This window comes from Quercus suber, unplaced genomic scaffold, assembly GCF_002906115.3.
Source record: "Quercus suber isolate HL8 unplaced genomic scaffold, Cork oak 2.0 scaffold_54, whole genome shotgun sequence".
Taxonomy (NCBI): Eukaryota; Viridiplantae; Streptophyta; class Magnoliopsida; order Fagales; family Fagaceae; genus Quercus; species Quercus suber.
Window position 1 is genome coordinate 290,225 of NW_027069519.1, and position 13,002 is coordinate 303,226.

General features: G+C 33.5%; 1 protein-coding gene across 1 annotated transcript; it reads left to right on the forward strand.

Moving 5' to 3' along the window:
* Window positions 1–8,074: 8,074 nt before the first annotated feature.
* On the forward strand, window positions 8,075–11,763 carry LOC112004743 (protein SIEVE ELEMENT OCCLUSION B-like). Its single transcript, XM_065772148.1, has 7 exons — window positions 8,075–8,113; window positions 8,308–8,400; window positions 8,519–8,964; window positions 9,067–9,161; window positions 9,239–9,369; window positions 10,268–10,726; window positions 11,099–11,763. Exons 1-7 carry the CDS (start codon window positions 8,075–8,077, stop codon window positions 11,693–11,695), a joined length of 1,860 nt encoding a protein of 619 aa, XP_065628220.1. The 3' UTR covers window positions 11,696–11,763.
* The last annotated feature ends 1,239 nt before the right edge of the window (window positions 11,764–13,002 follow it).

The window sequence follows — 13,002 nt, forward strand, 5'->3', positions numbered from 1 at the left end:
CTTTTCTTATCCACCTATTTTTTTTTCTAAAGGAGTCCACACATCTTTATATGCTCTTTTGTATTGTTTACGCTGTAGACAAAAGATGAATTGCCATAAGATAAATTATATGTCGGATTAATAATAGTATATTGCTAGGCATGGAACATGCCACGTGTGCAAAAATCTGTGATATTTATTTTGCCCATGCGTCTGTCGACCCAAAAAGAAAAACGTGCAATATGTGACACCAAGGACTACATTAGAGTTGGTTCCCAAATAATATTATCAATAATATTAGTAATTCAAAATAGCAATTACATATAAGAACACAAAATTTACATGGAAAATCATTTCTTTTGAACGGAAAAAATTAAGGGACAAACTCCGAATAATTTTACTATTATCAAATGTAGGGTCTGTTTTTGTAGCCCAAACCCAAAGGATATAGGTTAAAGGCCCAACGAACCCAGAACAATGAATTTGTAGAGAGTGGACGAAAGAGATGAGCTGGTTATGAAGCACAGAATAGTTGGTTAGGTTACGTGCAGTGATGATAACATGAACGTGAGCTAAAGCTTGAACAACTCCATGAATGAATGTCCGAAGAGATGTTTTATTAAGTGAGCAGTGATTACAACATTCAGAGTTATAGTAAGGCTTTTCTCTTCCTTTTTCTTTCTTTTTTCCGTCCCCCATTATTAGGGACCCTTCTTCTTTATATAGCATCCCTTCCTATCATCTCCATCGTCCACTTGTTCTTCATCCGCGCATCTACTCAAGTGCATGTCACGTCATGTGTCTACTTTAGTTCTTTGTGAGTGGCGGTAGCTGAGGTTGCACTGTTCAGGGGCCTTCTCCACATAAATGCGGCCAGAAAAGCTGTTGCAGCGCATTAAATGCGATGGTAGCAGCTTTTCCTTTAGATATTTTTCTCTAGTTCTGATTATCTCTGGATTCACTCAGAACTTATTATTATCATTGAGATTGTTAGGAAGGTTCTTCGGGTCTTCCTCACGTTTGTTTAATCTAGGCTATTTGTGGCCGAGGAGTAGGACGTCCTCGGACCAGCAGTGACCTCTTCGGACGGCATTCCCCCTTTACTTCTAAGCCTCCTGCCTTCAGATGGGCTGTTCCAACCACCTATTGCTCCTCGGAAATATAACAGTCCTTAACAGGGCGCTCCGGGCCCATTAAGCAGCTCTGGGCTTTTATCCCCCCACATCAAATTAATTACAATAATATTTGTAATTTTAAAATACAAAGACTCAAAATATAAACATGTTATAGATTGAGATAGTCATTAATCTCATTTTATCTTGAAATTTTGCAAGCATAAATATGTACAGTAGGTTGAGCCAATAACCTAACTCTTAGATCGGATTAATGTCAAGTCCAATTATTATAACTATCTTTCGACTCGATAATAAATGAATCATTTATGTATAAACCTGTTTGACTCGTTATCAATATGAGATAACCTAATTCATCATTCATGTTAAAGTGGCTTGAATCATTTTGACACAAACATGTTTAACCATGCAAATAAAGACACATTAAAAAATTAAGATTTACAAATAGAAAAAAAAAAATACTCCAGTTTATGATACAAAAATACTAAATTAACTCTTTTCCAAATGCATGACAACACTTGTTACGGATAAAATTTATAAAAATTAAAATTTATGGATGAAAATGACAATTTACCCAAATTAAAAGTATGTAATTTGGTTTGTATCGTTGCTTTCACTGTATTCTCATCCTTTCACATCCTCATTAGGGGTGTGCGTGAGTCGGGTTGAGGGGATTTTTTGACCCAACCCACCATGGTGGGTCAAAAGAAATTTAACCCAACCCAACCCATCACATAAGTCCAACCCAACCCAACTCAAAGGATTGAACCTATGGGTTGGACACATTTTTATTATTATTATTATTAAATTGAGTAGAAAAAAAATATATAAATATTAATATATTAAAAAAATCTAAAGATTAGTATCAATGTAATTCCTTAAAGGCAAACAACACTAATGACTAAACAACAATAGTAATTTACTAAGGTTTATGTGAACTAATTGACTATCCCATGCAACGTCCTCCTCAGCCGTCACATCTTTTGGCCTTATTCTCACTCACTATAATCTCTAATCTTTTGAGAGTTTGTCCTCAAAAAATTAGGAGGTCTGTCCAGTAGGGCTTATTGATCGATCCCGCCAATCAAGCTTCTTTAACTTATTGTTTTGTCTTCTTTAATTAAATACAACAATCACTCTTCTTTTATCTCTGCTATTGCTTTCACTACGTGGGAAAGACATGAGATACAAAGGGTGCCACGTATTATGTCTTTGACAGCATTCAAAGCGTGCAAAACGTGAGCTCAAAAATGTCCAAACCAAAATATATAAATGAGTCATTATCATTGAAACTTCAAAGTCCAGAGTTCACATATTGTGAATGGGAGAAAAGTTGATGAGAAAGAATCAAAATACTAATGGTATGATAAAGCTGGACTTATAATTGATGATGTAAAAAATCGTTAGTTGCCTCTTCGTTAATGCTGATGGACGATGATAAGCTATTTCGATGATCAATCTGCAAAAAAAGACCACCAAATGATAGAACACTGATGTGGTGTTAGCCAAGGACCCTCTGATGATAAAAGTCTGTTCAAGGTGAAATGATTTACTTGCTTAAATTAGAGAGAAAATTTGGCTAGGAATTGTGAGTGTGAAATTATGTACCTTTCTTTCTTTGGTTTGGGTGGGTTTAATAATTCTTGTACTCATTGTGTGAAAGAATATCTGCATTTATGAGATATGGAGCCGTTAGCATTAATAATTGACTTTTATTATCTATTAACAGCTATTCGTCCGTTAGTGTCCATATGTTACTCCTTAGTTGTCTTGTGCATTGAATGTCTTTTATGGCTTCATCTGTTATTAATGTCTGACCATTATGCCTTGTACTAAATAGCATTTATTTTGTCCATCAAGAAATGGACGATCTTGATAAATTAATGCTCATCAATAATGAATTGATAAAAGAGTACTACCCTATAGAGACCCTTTTTCTTTTTTCTTTTTTGATTGAGAAAATACCCTACAGAAACTTGATTTGGTAAAATCAATGAACTTTTTTTAAAATTAATAATTTCATTTTGGCAATTAATGTTTTGTTTAGTTGGCAAAAGATAAAATTAGACACAAACTAATAAGACAATCATATTTTATTAATGGGAAATGCTAACGAGTGCCCTTAGGGTACTGGTTAATGATCCATTTAAAGAAAGTTTTTATGAGAAATGAAAAAAAAAGTAATTAATATTTTGACAGCTTTTTTCATTTCCTATAAAAGTGGTATCAAAACTTTTCTAAAATGGATTATTAATGAGTGCTCTAAGGGCACTCGTTAATATGACCCTTTATTTATTTCAATCAAATATATCAAGAAAAAGGAGAAGGAGATGGAGATCTTACCTAAAAGTAATTTGCCTTTAGGATACAACAAAGTAAACAACTGAAGACAACAATTCTGAAGTTTCTATTAAAAATAATTTTCTAAGAAATTTTGTATTTGATTGTTGTAGGGGGTAAAAGCCCAGACATACTTATTGGGCTGTGGGCTCTGCCCTAAGGAATACTGTACGTCCAAAGAGTAATAGCGGGTCGGGGTAGAATTCATCTGAACGCAACCAACCCAGAAGTAAAAGAAGAGTAACGTCCGAAGAGATCACCTTTTGTCCGAAGAGTTTACACTTCTCGGACGTAAATAGTCTTGACCCAGCCAACGAATAGAAGGTCCGAGTGGACTCTCAGGCAATCCCAACGACAAAGATAAGCTCTGGGCATATTTGGGGATGATTAGAACGAGAAAATATCTTAAGGAAAAGCTGTCATCACCACATTAAATGCGCTGCAGCTACTTTTCTGGCCGCATCAATATGGAAAAGACCCCTGAACAGTGTAATCTCAGCTACTACCACTCACGGAGGGGCAAAGAGAGTACCTGATGGGACATACACTCAAGTGGATGCTTAGATGAAGAACAAATGGACGATGGAGATGATAGGAAAGGGTGCTATATAAGCAAGAGAGGTCTCTGATAATAGGGATCGGAGAAAAAGGGGGGAGAGAAGAATTAGACAATTTTATTGTAGTTCCAAGAATTGTAATCACCTTACATTCAATAATATACCTCTTCGGACAAACACTTGTAAAAGAAGATGAACATGATCTTGTGTCAATGAATCCTCAAACGCTATAATTAACCTTTGTTTGATTCACATCCAGCCCAGTTCTTTCGCCCACTATCTACAAATTCATTGTCTTGGGTTCATTAGGCTCGTAACCCATCCCTCTTGGGCCTGGGCTGCCAAATCAGACCCTACAATTATGATTTAGGTCCTTTGTTTATAGACAGTGAAGGCATATGACTCTTCATTTAAATTGACACCTAACTCCTTTTTTAACATCATGACTTTTCAAAATAATTCATAAAATAATTATATTTTTTTAAAATCAATTATTTTTGCATCAGAAAATAATATCGAGAAGTTATAACCTAGTGCATTTCATTTCCTTTTTAATGAATTAAATAATCATAGTCTACTCTTGATGACACAAATGCACATGCCATGTGTCCAAGTGCACCAAAAGAACAAGTGTTGTAGAGCCACATGTACATAGGTTTTGTCAACCATTTTATTTTTTGATTTTTGATTTTTGATTTTTATAGAGAGTTTCAACTTATGGCAACTTATGGCGTCTACTCTTGATGATAGTTCTTTATCATCAGACCAAGACACCAATCAGTTTTTGGTGTAGGCGGGGATTGAACTCCAGATCTCTTATACAACCATCAGAGACTTTACTAGTTGAGCTAACTGGAACCCACATTTTTTGATGTTTATGTTACTTTATATTCACCAAAAGTTTTTAAAAATTTCAATGTAGGACAAGTCATAAAACATAAAATTCCAAGAAGCTGGTCTATTGTTTCCAATGTTTTATGTGATTTATGAAATCCTAGATTCAAATCTCATAACAAGTATCTTAAAACCATCTACAAGGATTATTTTATGTAATTACCTTATATGTGTAAGATAGGAGAACTATATACAAATGGTGAATATTCAAGCTAGCTCTCGCAGAACTTTGGAACCTACTCCTTTCCTTCTATATCACAATCTATAAGACAATATTTTAACAATAATTGCTATCAATCTAACACTTACCTAGTAACTTACGAAATTTTTTTTTTGGATAATTTGATAGTTGAGGACATTGGAAGTTGAACTTTAGATATTATTGTTAAAAATATATTAAAAAAATGCTAATTGAGCTACAAAACTTTTAGTATTACCAATGTTTTTTTTTTAGAATACTAAATATTTTAACACACACACATACACACTAGGGGAGTGAAGAGAAGGTTTTAAAGAAACTAACAGTGGTGTATATCCAAAAGGACTTTTGTATTACCTACGTAAATATTAGCTAAGTTGTTTAAACAAATAAATAGTCAAGAAAACCTTAGTTTAGAACCTTTTTATTTATTATACAAAGTTTGCCATCAAGTGGGAAAAAAAAAAAAAAAAAACCCTTTAATGAGGATATTTAAATTAAGAAAAGTGTTACATCCAACATTTCACAACAAATTATAGATGGTAAGTTATTATTGGTTTTAATTTAAACCTATCAATAAAACTACTTTTTTGCTTATTAGTAACAACTTGTCACTTAAAATTTGTAGTAAAAATATTTTAGATATATCATTTCTCTTATATTAAATACTCATAGCTTCAATAAGCTTAATATGATAAGAAAACGAAGACTTATATTAGATGAATTTCGCTAAAACAGGCATTATAATTCAAATTTCCTACCCCAATTATTGAATTATAAATAAACAAAAAAAAATAAAATTGTATCGATGCTTTCATTTTATTCACATCCTTTCACCTTTCCACACTTATTGTCCTGTCTCCAAATCTTTATTTTCAAAGAGCTTGTGCATATATGGCAATTAAATTGGATACATCTGTCTCCATTGTCCCCTTTGGTCTTCTCACATTAATTTATGCTCCAAATTTGTTATCTGTAGAGAGTTTGTAATCGGCAAATTATTTGTCCACTTTAATTTACTGTGACCACTTCACCATGCATCGTCCTTGCCGGTAATCGGCAAATCATCTATAGAGAGTCTGTAATCGGCAAATTATCTGTCCACTTTAATTTACTGTGACCAATTCACCATGCATCGTCCTTGTCAGTCGTCACATAATTATGCGTTCTCATTCACTATCATCTAGAGTAACGCTAAAAATATAAAAAATTTTACAATTTTTATTATAATTTGTTATTCGATAAATTATAAGTGATGAAAATATGAACCATTATTTAACTTTTTCAGTTCACAACTTATCATGTGAGGTATGTGACTAATAGCAATAATTGTGAGATATTTTTTTGTCCTGACATTTCCCTTATCTGTAATCAAAATTCTTTTATTTTTATCGTTTTGTCAGCGCAATAGGTTTCACATCTGCAATTGATGTGCCATGCATCTGGGAAAATCAACCGCAGTATGACTGGACCTCCTCTCTTTTCAGAAAGCTTTATTTTATCATATGACAACTTGGCAACCGACTATTGGGTTTCAGATTTGAGAATAGGACATAGGATTAAGACTTTTTGTTCTTGTTCTTATCCTTGTTTTGTTTTGTTTTAGTTTTTTTTTTTTTTTTTTTGGTTGGTTTGCTGAAACATGTGGTCTGTGTTGAAGAAAATTTGGCATCTTATCCGTTGGGCTTGTGCCTAAATTTTAGGTTTTAATTTTTTTTTTTTTTAATTTTCCCCATGTGTTTGTGGTGGTGCTGGAGTTTGTTTTAGAGGTCCAAGTCATATCAAAATTCCACTTTATGAAAGTCTAAAGTTATTAATTTTTTCACAATAGTTGGAATGGCGTGTTGCAATTAATGCTATTAAAAATCGTGTCAATAATTTATATATATAACAGTAATATTGTTCTAATCGAAATTTACCATGTCAACATTTGTGAAATAGATTATGAAAAATTATGTCTTTGTCATCTTTTCTTTTCTTTTTTGCAAATTCAAGGGGATTAATTAACCATTGTACACCTTCGGTATGATGGTCACTCTACAAGTATAAGTGCTTGTAGGGTGCGAGGAGCTAGAGCTGGGGTTCAAGTCTCCAGGAGAGAGTTTCACACACATATATACTTAGATTAAGTTAAAATATAAATTTTATCTTGTATATATATATATATATATTTATATATATTTATTTACTCTGGTACTTTCCAGCATTCATGGGGATGTCAACACTGCAACAATGGCGACCTGTTTGAATAATCTTCTCATAGTGATCCTTGAAACAAATTTCAAAGCCAACCTCACGCACTAGCTCCTTCTTTTTGTCAAATTCCTCCAAGACCTTCAACATTGTTGACCCATTACCATTAACCACCAATCTAGAGCCTTTGCTCAGCACAGCCCATCCACTTTCAGTCTTGTATGAAAGTAACTTTTGGATTTCCTGAGTTACAATGTCTTGTTCAGTCTTCTTGTGAGTCTTGGAGAAGAAAAAGCTCTCTATGCGGTTCCAGAAATGCCCTAAGATGTTGGGTTCATCCTCCCCTTTACTGCCTTTTCCCACACAGAACAACTCAATGGAAATCTTTGTATCCTTCATGACTGGGTCATTAGCCAAGGTAGCTGCTTTCTTGTTAAATTGTTGGATCCATTCGTTGTCCTTGCCTCCATAGAATAAAATGTACTTCTCTTGTTTGATCTGATTAAACAACAAAGCAATAATTTTATTTGAATTAATATGTTTAAAATTTGCTTTTCAAATTGCATGAATATGTTTACATGTCATTGTGTGTGACCATGATTCCTCACCACATATGTGATCCTCCCCATTTAACTTGAAACGAAGAGAAATTTTATTTCATTATTAAATTTTATTTTTTGAATTTAACAATATATAGTGTCACGTCATTTAAAATTTTGATGTGACAATAAATACACTTAAAGATTCGTAAATCTTAATGTTTATATGTAGACTATAAAATGAATTTATTTCAAATGCAGAGGATTTTAATATGGAATGTAAGTATTTATATAAATTTAGATTTGAGAAAATAAGTAAGTAATTTTACCCAATTTGAAACATTTGGATGGATGTCAAACCATACTGATACTATCCGTCCACACTATTNGAAACATTGGTAATTTCAAATTTTTATTCCCTTCATATATGTCTTTGAGTTTTCTCACGGAGAATTGCTTATGGCTTACTCTAGGGTACCCATGGATACCCGGAGAACATTGAGGAAAAGGCTCCTAAAGCTAGCTTCACTCCACCACTGTGTACGCTCAAGCATCTTTCCTCCCTGGTAATTACAAAAGAATAGCATCTTTTGTCCCCATTGTAACTATTATAAAAGCATAGATTTAATAATCTAAATATTATTCTAACAATTGATAATTTGACGCCAAATTATGTAATGCTAGATGACATGCAAATCTCCGGGTGAGGAATTTGCACACAAAACAACAATGTCAATACTTAATAATGTCTCAAATTACTCATGGGATTCAAAGGCAGTATTGACACTTGCGGCTTTTGCTATGGAGTATGGGGATATCTGGCTCCTTAGCCAACTTCACTCATCGGACCAACTTGCCAAACCAATTGGGATCTTGAAGCGAGTACCTACCATCTTAAGTCGTCCAGGCCTTCAGAAACACAAGAAAGCGATGGTTGAACTTAACAACTTGGTCAAGGTCACATTAGAAGTCATTCAATGCATGTTTGAGTTGGAGAAGCTATCCATCTATGGTACAAAAGATGTACCAGAGTTGTCAAAAGCCATGGACCGTATCCCAATAGATGTCTATTGGGCTATCATAACTATCGCAGCTTGTATGACTCAAATTTGTTGCATCATTAATGATGAGTAAGTCCTTGCCTTTGAAATGAAGAATATTTCTAGAAATAATTGTGTATAATATCATATATTTAATCTAACGCAATAAAAATGCTTATTGCTTAATTTCAGGGATAGGACACAGGATCTATCACCCTTTGCTCAAAAAATCAATTTCACCCTTACCTTCCTAAGGAGGCAGATTACACTTTGCCGTCAACAAATAGGTTAAATATGTTGCACAGGAAATATAATAGGTTAAAAATGCATAGGAATTCTAATCAAAGATTGCTGTTCAATGCAGAGATAATAGAGGCATATCGAAAAATCAACAAACTTTTACAAACCCCAACCGAGATCATGGAGGTGTTCAAGGCACTTATTTTTGGCAAAGATAATGTGCAGCCGCTCATTGATGGTTCCACTAACGGAAAGGTTAGCTCTAATGACATATCACTTTTTATGGTTTTATTTCTACTACTATTATCACTGTCATACAATGGATTGAGATACCATGCAATACCTTCTCAATGGTTCAGATTCAAAGCTAAAAAGTTAATTTTTGATACTATCCATTGGATGAAAGAAGTTAAAAAGGTAAAAAAGTTGAGAGTTTAGAAAAAGTTAAAAATTTTGAAAAAGTAAAAAATGATGTGAGAGGTATTGCATGGTACAATAGCTCGAATTCCAATCCAACAGTCTTTGATAGCATACTAAAAATAAGGGTATCTATAGCATTGGGCCAGGTTATAGTATTTGCTCATGTATGGCCTGAATCTAGCTCAGCTATGATTATAGAAGTTACCAAAAACTATAATTTTTGATAAACATTATGCAAATAAATTACAAGAAATTGTGAACTACCCAAGTGTACTCCAAACCAACCTAAAAAAGAGAGTAGCTAGCAAGCTACAAGCCTAGTCCAAACCAAATCCCATTTTTGAAACGCATGACATATCTATCAATAATATCGTACATAAAATTTAATTTATTTTCCATTTCATTTATGCATAATTTAAAATTTTCTTTGTATATATAAAATAAAAAATCAATTATTGAATAGGGTTGTTGTCGTAAATCAAGCCTAAGCCCAACTCAAAATGATGTTGAACCAATAAAAAATAGCCAGCCTAAGTGTTATGGGCACATATTATCTCTAACCCAAGTCCTCAGATTTTTGAGGTGGCTAGCCTAATAGGTCTGGCCACTGGTACATTTGTATATAACTATATTCGATCTAAACTATGCAATAATTACATCATCTCTTTAATTATGAACATGTTACACTTCAATCTAACATAGCTCAATTTTCATAATTGTATTGCATAAACAGGTTAATATCGATGTGCTGAAAAGGAAAAATGTTTTGTTTTACATTTCGGCCCTAGACATCACCAATGATGATATTTTGATTCTCAAGCCAATTTCTGAAGGAATAAGAAAGGAAAATCAATATAAAATTGTGTGGATCCCAATTGTGGAGCAATGGACCGATGAACTACGAAAGAAGTTTGAGATGATGCGGTCTAAGTGGCCATGGTACGTAGTGCAGTACTTTTCACCAGTAGTAGGCATTAAGTTCATTAAAGAGGAGTGGAACTTCAAAAATAAGCCAATCCTCGTGGTGATGAATCGACAAGGGAAGGTGGAACACCCAAATGCACTCCACATGATCCGAGTATGGGGAATGAAGGCCTTTCCTTTCACTACTACGGTTGAAGAAGCTCTTACCAATAGTGTGGACGGGATAGTATCAGTATGGTTTGACATCCATCCAAATGTTTCAAATTGGGTAAAATTTACTTACTTATTTTCTCAAATCTAAATTTATATAAATACTTACATTCCATATTAAAATCCTCTGCATTTGAAATAAATTCATTTTATAGTCTACATATAAACATTAAGATTTACGAATCTTTAAGTGTATTTATTGTCACATCAAAATTTTAAATGACGTGACACTATATATTGTTAAATTCAAAAAATAAAATTTTAATAATGAAATAAAATTTCTCTTCGTTTCAAGTTAAATGGGGAGGATCACATATGTGGTGAGGAATCATGGTCACACACAATGACATGTAAACATATTCATGCAATTTGAAAAGCAAATTTTAAACATATTAATTCAAATAAAATTATTGCTTTGTTGTTTAATCAGATCAAACAAGAGAAGTACATTTTATTCTATGGAGGCAAGGACAACGAATGGATCCAACAATTTAACAAGAAAGCAGCTACCTTGGCTAATGACCCAGTCATGAAGGATACAAAGATTTCCATTGAGTTGTTCTGTGTGGGAAAAGGCAGTAAAGGGGAGGATGAACCCAACATCTTAGGGCATTTCTGGAACCGCATAGAGAGCTTTTTCTTCTCCAAGACTCACAAGAAGACTGAACAAGACATTGTAACTCAGGAAATCCAAAAGTTACTTTCATACAAGACTGAAAGTGGATGGGCTGTGCTGAGCAAAGGCTCTAGATTGGTGGTTAATGGTAATGGGTCAACAATGTTGAAGGTCTTGGAGGAATTTGACAAAAAGAAGGAGCTAGTGCGTGAGGTTGGCTTTGAAATTTGTTTCAAGGATCACTATGAGAAGATTATTCAAACAGGTCGCCATTGTTGCAGTGTTGACATCCCCATGAATGCTGGAAAGTACCCAGAGCATATTAAATGCCCTGAGTGTCCTCGTATCATGGAGACTTATATTAGCTATAAGTGTTGCCACATTGATGGTCCTATGAATGCACTGCACTAAATGGCAACCTCTTATCTCTACCAAATAATTATGTGGGTAAGTTTGTTATGAGTACCACTTGTGTGATGTATGTGAAGTGTAAGAGTAATTCTACTATAAGGGAATCTTGATTACGATGGTAATCTGATGCCCATGTTAAGAAAATTATCTATGTAATCGTTTGATGTTCATGATGCAATTGGAGGGTGTATTTAAGTCTTTATTATGCATGGCAGTAGTTTTTTTTTTTTTTTTTTTCGGTGGGCTTCCTTTAGCTAAGCCTAAGCCGAATAACATTAAATGGATGCCACTACATGGGATTGGGCCTTCAAGCCCAATCACCTTCACATAAGATACTTCACATATTGGGCTCCAAGCCCAATGGAAATTGCAAGCAACCCTTAACGACATTGGACCTCAAATCCCAAGGGAACTAGAAACTTGTACTATACAATATTGGGCTCCTCCAACCCAATAAACTAACAGATGAAAGACAACAACCCAAAGCCATTTATTTATAATGACTCTCAAATTCAATCATCCCAGCTAAGGTCATGGGCCTCTTAAGCACACAATCTAGAAATCAAAGCGTGTCGGGCCACCATCACAATCCATCACACTTGCAAGAGAATCAGCATGATCACTTCAACCCAAAATTTAAGTTACTTGATCTCTACTGTTTTAAGACGCATACAAAATTGTGTGCCAATAAAATGTTATTTATTATAGAACAAAATTTAACTACAAAATTGATTGTAATTTAAGACTACAATTTTATTCAATTTTGACAAATCCACCATTGGATCACATCTTCTTCTTATATTCTCCATACTTGCAAAATTTATAGAAAATTAAAAATCAATAGCTATGTCATCAATAAATTTTTTAAATTGCAAATTTTTGTAGTTTAAAATTATGCATAAAATATGAGCTTATAGATCATATAGTAAATAATATCCAATTGACACAAAATGTGACATGTGTATTAAGAGAGTAAAGAATATGCAATTCAATGATTAAATTTCCAAAATATATAGTAATGTTTATTTTATTAAGGTTATAGCCTTAAACTACAATATATTTTGTAGCTAAACTTTATCCTTTACTATATAATTCATAAACTCATTTCTTATACATAATTTTAAAATACAAAAAATAAAAATATAAACATGTTATAGATTGAGATAGCCATTAATCTCATTTTGTCTTGAAATTTTACAAGCATAAATGTAAACGGCGGGTTGAGCCAATAACCTAACTCCTAGATTAGGTTAACGTTTGATCGAGTCCAAGTGTAATAACTATCTTTTGACTCGATTAATAAATGA

Excerpts from the sequence above, each read along its gene's own strand:
- LOC112004743 (XM_065772148.1), top strand. The coding sequence starts at position 8,075 with ATGAATTTATTTCAAATGCAGAGGATTTTAATATGGAAT. Across the intron at positions 8,114-8,307 it reads AGAGGATTTTAATATGGAAT|GGTACCCATGGATACCCGGA; the intron begins GTAAGTATTTAT and ends GGCTTACTCTAG. Across the intron at positions 10,727-11,098 it reads ATCCAAATGTTTCAAATTGG|ATCAAACAAGAGAAGTACAT; the intron begins GTAAAATTTACT and ends TTGTTTAATCAG.